Source organism: Pagrus pagrus (genome assembly GCF_965226575.1).
Source record: "Pagrus pagrus genome assembly, chromosome: 7".
NCBI lineage: Eukaryota > Metazoa > Chordata > Actinopteri > Spariformes > Sparidae > Pagrus > Pagrus pagrus.
The window spans coordinates 11,381,634-11,394,055 of NC_140191.1; the positions used below are offsets into that span (position 1 = coordinate 11,381,634).

The 12,422-nt window shown below is 36.2% G+C and overlaps 1 protein-coding gene across 1 annotated transcript; it reads left to right on the forward strand.

Annotated features, from left to right (window-relative positions):
• Nucleotides 1-4,968: 4,968 nt before the first annotated feature.
• Nucleotides 4,969-8,564, forward strand: LOC311260104 (cell adhesion molecule CEACAM6-like; the record flags this gene model as incomplete). Its single annotated transcript, XM_084357616.1, has 5 exons — nucleotides 4,969-5,014; nucleotides 5,515-5,829; nucleotides 7,493-7,765; nucleotides 7,935-8,186; nucleotides 8,338-8,564. The coding sequence occupies 5 exons, from the start codon at nucleotides 4,969-4,971 to the stop codon at nucleotides 8,562-8,564; spliced, it is 1,113 nt and encodes a 370-aa protein (XP_084213742.1).
• Between the last annotated feature and the right edge of the window lie 3,858 nt (nucleotides 8,565-12,422).

Consider the following 12,422-nt stretch of genomic DNA (forward strand, 5'->3'; position numbering starts at 1 on the left):
ATTTCCTTAACAGTGCATATCTAATCTTACTTTCATTGTTCTCTCATGTCTTATGTTCCAACCTCAATGTTGAAATATGGAAAAATATTTGGTTGGGATAAGACATTATGCAAAAATTATGCACATAATAATCTTGTCTATGCCATGTGGTTCTGACAGCAATTTAATATGTAAATGCCGTTTAAACATAATGTCTTAACACTGGCAACTGTGTGCAAAAGGAGATTTAAAGTGCACTATTTCAATAAAACTGTATGTACAGGTGTATCCTGTCATTATTTACTTGAATTGAAACTTTTTTTGTTCCTATTTACTTGCAAAAAACAATAAATACAACAATAATGACACGTTAATGGTTAAATGAAGGTGCCTCTTAAGTTTACCCTTGATTATTGAAAACAATTTCAACAATTAGCTGACAACTTATTGTAGTGGCTCTCTACTCAGAGCCACTACAGAGACTTTTGTAACTTGCAAGACTGTTTATTCCAATAATAAAAAAATAACAGTGTGTGCTTGGTTAGACTGTGCTCATTCCGGTCTCAATCACCTCCACTTGTCCTGGTGAACTCACTTATCTTCCTTTCTGTACCCAAACACCACCCAGTGTTCAAAAAGGAGCATTACAACATATAAACAAATCATCCATACATATGTAATGGCTGTAACACAAATCATCAGACTTTAACAGAGCTTTTTATACATGTTAGGGTAGCAGTGATTTCATGAATCTTGTCCTCATTCATGCTGAAAAAGTATCTAAGTGCTGTGCTGCAAAATGCCTGAATAATGAGATAAATCCTTTACGCAGAGCTTTATGCTGTACTTTCTGATTTTTTCATTGAACTGCATTATATCGACAGGTGTTTTTTAAATTGAGTGATTCGAGCAAAATATTTGAAACACAGCCTCAGAAATTAGTGTAAAATTCAATTAAAGCTTCTTTGACACGGAGACGACACCAATAAAATATCATTGTATTATGTTCTCGTATTGGACTGAATTATAATAATATAATTTCCATAAATGAAGAACTAATATATTAATATTCATCATTCATGTCAATTAAACAGTGTATTATTAAATTACATATTACACAGATACATTACCAGCACAGGCTTATGTTTAAAACTAGCTTCATCTTCATGTATTATTGAATTTATCAGAGTATATATTCAATACTTATCAACAAATACACAAATTATTGCTATTTTTTTTCCATATTGTAAGAACATTTTCCAAAAATATTTTTTCTAGCAGTATATGCAAAATATATTTTAACTAATTGATTTTTTTAAAACATATCTGTGTATATTATTCTTGAAGCAAAATTACAATATATTGGTATGCATGGTCAAATGTGAACTTAACATGTATTTTTCAGTATATTACATAATATTTCTCAGTAGATGTTAATATTTGTTACATCATTATTTATTTTTGGTTGCTCTGTAAGGGAATGCACAGGGGTTTCTATTTTTCTGGTCACTCAGCACATACAAGACTCAACACAACAGACAAATTAATCTTTTAATTGATGGTGGTTAATTAACTTCTTCAAGAGTTGTATGCCTCAGCTGATTTTCCATTTAACATTAACTTCTGAGCCACTTGCCTCGCTGAAGTTAATACATTTCTATAAAGTGGAAATGTCAGGAAGCTGGTTTAAATGATTGAATTTGTGTAACGTCAGGCTGGTCACATTTTAACAATGCCTCACTTTTATGTTTTTCAGAGTCAACAGCATTTATCCAGCACATCAGAAAGGTGAGTAAGTTCAAGTCTTATCTTGTCTTATTGTATAAAGCGATGACGATGGAATGACTTATTTCTCAATCGTAAGAGTGCCGTCATAGTGATAATGAATCATGAGATTTAACAATCGCTCTTTTAACCCCCTAGAAAAATTGAGTGTGAAGCTGAGAAATTCAGACATTTATAAGATGTCACGGACAGCACGGAGCGACTTGTCTAGCTTTGAAGGTGAGTTAAGTGTGACTGAATAAACTGGAGAAGCATCCATATGTGTTTTCTTTTAGTTTTCGTACCTGTCTGTTCTGTGGTCTTACTTAATCAATATATTGACTGCGTGCCACAAACAACAACTCATGTATTTTCAGTTGCAGTCTTACTGTATTTTTAGTTGCTCTCTCTTCCTCTTTTGTTGTTCAGATTTGCTTAGAAATGACACCTTGCTTTAGTTCAACAACACTGTAGGCGTGCTGCTGTTTATCAAAACTCCTATCCTATCCTATTTATAATTATTTGTTAACTTTTCCTCCCGCAGCATAAACAATCATAAGAAGCCTTCCGCAGTTTCAAAGATCAACAATCTAAAAAAAGAGCAGTGTTATTGTTTTTTAATGTATTTATTCAAACCAACCATTTTATGTCTTCTTCAGGTTATTGTTCATTCTGCTGAGTTTGATGTTAGATGCAGAGTAATACTAATACAGCAGAAAACATGAGAGTTTTACCACATGCAGCCACATTCTCCTGTTATCCACTCCATCTTTTCTGGGTGGCGTGTCAAGCCACTGGTAGAACATCCTTCACCACAATTAGCACAACAACACTCCAATATAATTTGTACTAACATAATCTGAGCAAGTAAAGACTAAAGACATTTCCTTTATATTTCTATTTTATTCAATTACGTTTTGTGGGTACATCATTTCAGTTAGTTTTCATTTTTTTCTAAAGTCTAGGAGCATTTATATTTATTCTATTTAAATGTTTAGTTTTTAGTTTACTTTTAGTAGCCTTGGTGTTGCGCTGCGCAGCGTTGTTTTATTTATCTTATTCCATGGTGTTCTCTCTTTTCTTTTGTTTTTGTTGCATTTGCAGATACATTTTCCCATGCACCTGTCTGTATCTGTCTAGAATAAACAGGTAACTGAGGAGGACAACACATTTAAAGCCTTTTTCTTTTGTAACAAACTCACTGAGATCAGCTGGCCTGAGAACAATGCGAACTTCCTCCTTGTCCTTGGCCTGGTCTGTCCGAACATTGTGGATTAATGATTACAGGTGTAATAGTGATAGCTTAATAATGATAAAGAAGATAAGATTTCACCTGAGTGCAGGTCAGCTGCTAAAGATGCTCCATGACTTCCATTGTGTTTGACCAGACCAGCCTGACACGTCTGTTTAAGGGTCAGATACATAACTTCAGTAATAAATAACAGACAAAGTCCATTTATTTTTTCTACACAACAGGTATCATAAAATGTTTATAATAGACATAAATTATGAACTCAGGGACATTTGTCTATTGAGTCCAGCAACAAGGCCGGTGGTGTCATGATTTTCCACCTGAACCTACAAAAAGCACTGGCAGTTTTTTCAACATTCATCTGTAATTGGTGTCAATTGCAAATACAACTTTGAATGAACATTTTCTTTAGATTTTACAGTATCTAATAAGATATTTCTATCTCCTTTAATCATGCAAAAAATTTAAATACTACCAAGTTTTTTTTAGTCTCATTGTTTAAATGCCACTGCTGTTATAATAGAGACTAATGTCACACTTTTTGAATGTTTGAGAAGAAAGTACAGGGAGAGGTCAGATAGCAAGACCAATATGTGAAACATGAATTATGACATGATTTTCTTTTCAAGGCCGTTTGAGAGGTGAAAGACTGATGCTGGTGCTCTGACGCAACAATTGAGTGGACATGTCAGTTTACATCTTTTTACCTTTATGATTACACGAGGCAGAAGACAGGGCAAGAGGACACCAGTTGATAACAAACACTGATATTGATTTATATTGCCAGATGAGTCATCGACCAATCTGACATGTGAATGTGTACAGAATCACACTTATATTTAAAAGATTAACAAAACAGATCGTATTTTTTGTTTTTTTATTGATTTTTTTTGTTAAAACATCTTCAAGAGGGAATAAACGGGCAAAGTGCTTCAATTTTATAAATTATAGCACACTGAGAACTGCACGTGTAATAATAATTACTTTTATTTATAGAGCGCTTTCCAAAATCCACATTACAAAGTGCCTCACAAAGGCATCAAAAAAAAAGTCATACAATCATCCAGTTTTTAAAGAAACCTGGAAACAACAGGGAAGGGATACAAGAATCAAAACAAACATTTAAATTCAAGTAAAATAAGGAAATGCTGTGGGATAAAAATATGTTTTAAGAAGGGACTTCGAAGGAGATCCTAAAATGTACTGTATGTTGTAACGTAAGTAGAACAAGTAAGTATACACTTTTTTTTAGATAGGACAAGACCTAGAGAGAGATTTATTGATACTGTAGCAGAACCACAATGTCCAAAAGATTGAAACCATCTGGCGCCCAGGGAAGGAAAAGAAGAGGAAGGAAAACGTGAAAAAGAAAGAGGTACAGTAAGGTCAATGTGATGAAGTGAATGAAATGAATAGTTTAATGCAAGTTAACGTTAGGCATGTTCAGGTGTTATTTTAACCTGTTGGCTGTGTTTTCCTGCTTGCATGTTAGTTAAAATGTAACATCCAGTGGTCACATGTTCTTCTATTCTCTCTTCAGATGCACTTTTAAAATATTGAATACATACATGCAGTTTCTGTGTGAGTGTATGAAAATAGATTGTGAAATTGACTGCGATGCCATGGGGCGCCAGCTAAAATCTTGCCTAGGGCACCAAATTGGTCAGTGCTGGCACTGGTGACAATGACCATCTCTCTCTCTCTGGGGTGCGCTCTGTCCTACCTTTTCATATTGAAACAACGGTTGTTGTGGTCTACTTGATACACTATATATTTTCCTGCATACACATTGTTAATGATTATCAAGTTGGACCTTGATGAGGTATGATGACGGGAAATTCCCCTTTGCACAGTACTTCCTTGTACAAATTTCATACACCGAAATGAGCATTCATTATGCTGAAATCGGTAAAGGGAGCATGAAGTAAAGTGATCCTCTTCTGTCTTCTCATCTTGATGATACTGCAGATAAAATGGAAATAGCTGTGATACAATTCATCATCGTGGGAGTCATCTCAGGTGAGCTTTCATGCATTGATACAGCAGATAAAAGAAAATATTTATTAACTTATTTCTAAAAGCATAGATCAATTATTGATGCTTAACACTGTCAGATTACAATCCCTTCCTTATTTCGCTTTGGGAGATAAAATGTTACTGCAATTGAGCAGTTCAAGATTCGACTCAAGATGGAATGAGATTCTAATTGGTAGTTATATCAATGCATAGACAAATTAGTTCAGTCAATGCTATCCTCGTTCTAAGCTATCCCTTACAGTCCCTTACAGTGAAAATGGAGCCACATAACAGTAAACTACTGTACATAAACCAGTTAATTATTTAAAACAGAAAGTTGTGTGTGTCTTTGTGTAAGAGGACAATTAGCTCTCCTGTCCTACGTGCCCTTTAGCTGTAGTTGAAGGTTCTGTGTGATTGTGGTTGTAATCAAGGACATTATCCCACTGACCAAATACTCAACTTATTAGAGTTGTTCTCAGACCTGTAACTGTGTGTTCCAGGTTTAACCAAAGGAGCTGGTGTGTTGCCAGACGGTCCTCTGAATGCAGCTGTGGGAGACACAGTGATGTTCAGTACAACAGTGACTCCACCAGAAAAACCCTTTACATTTGTGCAATGGCAATTTGGTGACAAAATTATATTCAATACAGATACTAATGCTACTGCAGAGTATGTAGGCAGGGTCACCCTCTTCACTTCTACTGGATCTCTGGAGCTCAGGAATCTGGTTCTGAGTGACAGTGGAGAATACAGCATTTTCATTCTACCACAGGAAGGATCATCAATGACAGGAACCACCACACTGGAAGTTTATGGTGAGCAGATGTTTCACTTGAATCTCTTGTGGTGAAGAATGGAGATTATGTATAGCAATAGAGACAATATAATATTCTGCCAAAGTTTGAACAACTCTGATTATTTAACATGACAGATTTTTTTCTTTTGTTTTGGTCTGCACTCTTTTCTTTGGTTTGAAGTGGTGGAACACAGTCAGGAAGAGTTGGTGTAACATAACAAAGGCGTTTCTGTGCTCCAGTCAAGTTGAAGCATCATCTTAATCAGAATCTGATGAAAATGAGGAGGATGGATGATTGAGGATGTTTCGTGAACAAATGTTTCACATGTTGTTGACGCATCAACAGTGGATAGGAAATAATTGATAATTCTAGGTGTCCAAATGTGACGCATTTGAAAATACAAAACATCTCAGGCAAAACATAACACCAGCTAAATAGAATCTAAAAGTAAGTCTATCTATCTGTCCTCTCCGGTTGAAAGCACAATGCTTTTTCATCTCTGACTATACCTAGCACCACTGATGCATCGGGTCAGACGTGCTTTATTGACCTGTTGCTGAATGAACAAGTCCAAACAGAAAAAAATGTGTTGTAGAGAGCTTTTCACAAAGTTTATACTGCTCCTTCTAATGAACAAGTCTTAAAATTGAGCGTGTTGTAAGGGAGTCTGGTGACTTGCTTCACTTTTTTTTTACCCCGAAGAAGAAGTCTACTGTCTACAAACACGGAAGCAGACAGGACACACTTTAAACATGAAAACCAGACCGCTTATACAGTGATGCTGTGACAAACCGACATGTTTTACAAGGAAGGAATAATCCTAATGCATTGCATTTCATGCTGAATTTACAAGAAGGGACCAATGATTCAAAATTTAGCATTGTCATTTCACAAAGTTTGTTACGTTTCTCCTCATGATGCAACAACTCCTAAAATCAGGTGATTTGTAAGGGAGTCTGTGATATTGCCGTTACTAGTGACTTCACTTTATTATGTGGTCCATGTACATGACTCACACACAGCAGTCCACTTCTTGCAACAAGTGTGTGAAGAGTAACACAACAGCAGTTAATTTCTTTTTAATAAGAAAAAGGTATGACAGTGCACACCCCACATGTTTCTTTTGACCTATTTATATTATTGTCAAAATGACTAATTACAATGAAAAATTCATTATTTGTGATTAAAATAAGCGTTGTTGGTAATGTATTTCCCCACGGAAGTCCATGTAAGTCCAACCTTGAGCTTAATTAATATGACTTGAGGCTCTTAATTGCATTAAAAGCTGTTTTTTAAACACATTTTTTACTTTGTCATAGATGAGAAATTGGCAAAACTCAATGTTCATGTAAGGTGTTTCTTGATATTGTAGCGGTATGTGTGTGCTCTGTTTTCAACTGAACCCACACAATCTGAGCCATGTAGATGGCTGAGTTAAAGGTTGTTTAAAAGTGTAACTGTTAAAATAACGTTTAAAATATACTATGAATAAGTAACTTTATTTATTTACTCAGTCAACCCTGGGTTACTTTTGTTCCTGTTTTCATATTTTTCACACAACATCCATCATGGGTCTTCTAATCATCACTTGTTTAGAGTCAGTTTTTCTTCACATCATAAAATGTGTGAACTGTGACTCTATGTCACATTTACCACTTATTCATGATCTTTTGCCCAACAGAGAGAATATCAGGTGTTTCCGTCACATCATCAACAAAGCTGACGACTGAGGGGAACTCTGTCAACTTAACCTGTGATGCTGCTGGCTCTGTCTTTACCAGACTGTGGATGAAGGATGACTCAGATCTGATCCTGACTGGCAACATGGCACTTCACGAGGAGAACAGAGTTTTGTCCTTTAAAAGTCTGTCTAGAACAGACAGTGGAAAATATTCTTGTGAAATCAGCAATCCTGTCAGCAATGATAAAGCTCAGTACATCATGGTTGTGAACTGTAGGTAACTGTAGAGTTTATATATACTGCTCAAAATGATGTGTGCCAGAACAGTGTACTCCTGAAATGTTTTATTCAACACAAGATTTTACATTTTTAAATCACCTATTGAACAACCTTCACATTCTTTATTATTGAGCTGCTGTAAAACTTAAAATCTGTTTTTCAGATGGACCAGAAAATGTTCACATCGAAGGCCCAAGCAAGATCGCTTTTGAACAGACCTTAACATTAACCTGCACTGCTGAGTCCGAACCATCTGCTAGTTACACCTGGACACTGAATGGGACAGAGATACACAGTTCTTTTGTAGTCACGAAAGTCATCACTGGATTTTCTGACATCGGCAGCTACACCTGTCAAGCCATGAACAGTATAACTGGGAGAACGTCATCAGTGGTTCATAAATTGACTGTAACAGGTAACAAGATACTGTTGATTGCATTACAATCAGTTGATTGCATTGTGTGTAACCCACAGTATTATACTTCTAAAGAGTAGCAGGGGGTGGCTGTAGCTCAGTTGGTAGAGCAGGTGAATAGTGATTAGAAGGTTCCTGGTTCAAATCCCAGCTCCCCTGGGCAAGACACTGAACCCCAAAATTGGTCCTGATGTGCAGATGGCGCCCTGTGTGGTGCCCTCTGCCATCAGAAAGGGCCCTGCGATGAGCTGGCATCAGGTTGCACCCTGGATGGGTCGCCTGGATATGTCTCTCATCATAGTGAAACTTGGATTGGTTCCAGTAACTTCAGCCCTACTTTATCCTCTGAAAGGAGATCAAGCGACCCTCGCAGAATAGTAGATGATGAGATGAGAAGAATAGCAGGCTTCGTAAAGATTTTCCCTACTGACCCATTGCAGCAGCAGATTTATTTGAGGCTTATGAGTCAACATTGGCTTGAAATTCAAGGCTCTGCGTAAAATACCTTTAAAGGTATCATATGTAGGAATTCTGCATTAGTATATCTAAAAACAACAAGACCTTTATTATAAATTTTAATATAGTATATATTATATTAGTATATCTAAAAACAAGACCTTTATTATACATTTTGTTGAACTGTGTATGTGTCATGTTTCCAACAATGTTCAAACCCAGAGAAATCCACAATTTATTTTACACAAGCTTACACACAAACGGTGTGTTTTGTTTGGTTGCCGTGTCAGAAAAGACTAAATTTATGTTAAATAAAACGTTAAAACTTTACCTAATTTGTTTACATTTGTACTTGAATCACGTCAGAGAGATTGTTTAAATCAAATCAAATCAAATCAAATCAAATTTTATTTGTATAGCCCAAATTCACAAATCACAGTTTGCCTCAGAGGGCTTTACAATCTGTACAGAGACGACACCCTCTGTCCTTCGACCCTCGATTCGAATGAGGAAAAACTTGCCCCCCCAAAAAAGCCCTTTTAACAGGGAAAAAAAAATGCGGAAGAAAACTCAGGAAGAGCCACAGAGGAGGGATCCCTCTCCCAGGACGGACAGACGTACAATAGATGTCGCATGTACAGACCAGATCAACGAGATCACAATGTATACAATTATAATGGATGGTTGACAGGAATGAAAGCACATAAAGAGGCATCACAGCAACAACAATGAAATGCACATGGAAATGTGATTACTAGTGATAACAGTAGTAGTAGTTAACGGTAAGGATAGTATGTGGTAATGCATTACAATAATAGTAGTGGAACGTATGTAACAGAGATATGACTAATATTAGCGACTGTAGTGGTGGGTGTCAGGCAGGGCCATGGCAGTAGGCGCATCCACAATCAGGCAGGGCCATAGCACTAGGCGCATCCACGATCTGCAAACAAACACAACAATCCTGAGGTTAAACTCGCTTCACTGGTGGTGAACACACCACGACCGCGCCCGGGTCGTGGTGTGTTCACCACCAGTGAAGCGAGTTTAACCTCAGGATTGTTGTGTTTGTTTGCATTACCCATGCAGTGTTTATCTGCCCCAAACAGTTAGATTACTTTACAGTCAGGCTTGGGGAGTAACGGAATACATGTAACCGGATTACATAATTAGGAGACAAAAAAAAAAAAAAAAGGTAACTAATCTGGTAAAGTTATAGAAAAAATATGTAATTATTTTACAGATACATTAAGTGAAAAAGGGGATTACTCACAGGATAATAAAATAATCTAAAATAAAGAATGATATAGTAGTCTGAAACCATACACATGGGCACACAATACACTTTACGAGCGTCACACAACATTACTCTGTGTCACGGTCCTGTCATTTTGGTTTCATTGTGCGCGTGTTTTATGTGTTGTGTTATGGGTTGGGAATAGGTCTAGCAATCTATATTAAGCAATATTCAAATCAAAATCTGATTTCTTTCTGCATTGTCCATGAAATCTGATCAAATCAATATTTGTTTTTAAACTTTCACTTTAATTGTTGCATATTTAATAATGAGCATTCAATGTTATTTTAAAGAGATAAGCTTAGTTAAGGTTTAGGACCATGTTTTTAAGGTTCCTAAATGTGTACAAATATACGGAGCTCTCACAGATTCTCTGCTTTGACAAAGAACTAAGAAAGGAATTATTTTTTATTTACACTTCTCTTAAATTATACTTATTATTCAAAGCCTTCAACTGCATCTCACATTCTCATCAGCAGATAGAATTTGCTCAGTCATCACTGAGCACAGGTGATTAAGGTAAATCATAATCAGACTTATACAATACAATGGATACACTGAGTTTGCAGCTTTTTAGGTGTACTGCATAGACTAATGAATTCTGGTACTACTGTCCTACCTACATTAATCTGATCATCATATTAAGCTGTTGTTGTTGTTGTGTCAGAATGTTAAGGTTTAAGGTCCTACATATTAACTGGTGTAAACTTGGACTGCATTATATTGAACATTGATTTTAAAGTGCAACCACCAAATGTAAGCCTACCTAGCGAATTCATGTAAGTTTGACACAGTATCAACAAAATCGGAAGTTCACTATGATGTGCAAAGCATTTTGTGAACACCCCAAATAACCTTTTTGTTCTGTGTATCATCGTCATCAAATAATATGTGAGAAAATTTTGTGTTTTGTAATGGCAGGAGCTGGTGTAATATTTCAAGGTAGAGCCATAAATATTCAGCATCCCATGACAAACATCTGGTTTGGTTTGGTCTCAAGGGAAATGAGTAGATGGAAACCTCGAACTAAAATTATGGTGATGTGACAGTAGAAAATTGTTTATTCAACCTTCAAAAAGTCACTTGCCTATGTGCTGCTTTTGCTAGAGTGTTGCAATGTATTATATACTCCTATGGTCCTAAGCCTGACTTGAAAAATAGCCTTCACAGTGAACAGTAAACAATTTTCACAAATGTCCTTTATGATCCCATTTATGTCTCAAACAATACACAAACACAACATGTGTTATATATGTTGGATTTTTGTATAGCATCTGAACACATGACCACATTTTAACAATGCTTTATTTCTAATGTTTAGAACCAACAACAAAGCTCCGCCACCCCAAACTCAGAAACGAGGTCAGTATGTACCTGATGTTACTTCTATCATATGACCACACAGACAGAATATAGAATAAACTACTGAATGTATTCAACCTCTTTTTTCTTCTTTTGCCTAGAAGAAGAAGATAATGTGTATGAGGATATCTCAATGGTGTATGACACCATATTAAATTAGTGTGCTTTCCCTTTAAGGTAAGTTTGCTACTGTTCTCAGTTAAAGAAGCACAAAGAGTTTGTTTTTTCTGTATAAATGATTCATCTAGGTTTGAATCTATTGAAACTACTACTCTTTGCTTTAATCTCTTGTTTCTGTCTGTGTCCTGCAGGTGATCAGAAAATATAAACACCTTCAGCTGCACCAAGAAAAGAAGACACAGCGAACGTCAACTATTTCTCCTCTATCTTTAGGTTACCCAGTAAAACATAGCAGTAACTGGATTACTTTTAACTGACTCTTTGGCCACTTGGAGGCAGAAGTGCTCCACATGATGACACAAGAAAAAATCTATTTTTAATGCATGTTGATTACAAAATATAAGGACTGTGGTGTCGCCAAGTCACTTGCGCTATATGACCTCCTCTCCACCATGGTGACCAGAAGGACGACGGGCCAAACAAAGAAGATTGCCAAAAAGAATGATAATATATACAAATTTTTATAAATTAAGTACAGATAAAAACACAAGTGAGCGGTGATCAGTAATGGGGCCCCAAGTGGGCGACATTTCAAATCCTACATCTGTGTGAGGCAGTGACAGGAGGGGCCTGAGTGAAAAGAGAAGAGAAGGTTGAATAACTAGAGAGACACACAGCTTGGCAGTTTGAGGGAAACAGGAACAACAAACAACAGATGTTAAAGAAGTGCTGTGTTTATCAGGAGTTTACAGTTTACACAAGCTTTTATTACACCTTAACAGTTGAGTTTGAACATTTCTTAGTCTGCTTTTGCTAAACAGTGATAGATATGTTTGCATTTAATTCTGATTTCTGAATTTTACAGTCTATATCTGATCTAAAGTGTATATACTTATGTTCTCCTGGTCTCTTATTGTGTCAAACTTCAGCATTGAAAATGTAAAAATATTTGATTAAAATAAGACACTATACAGAAATGATGCATAGAAAACACTGGTAAC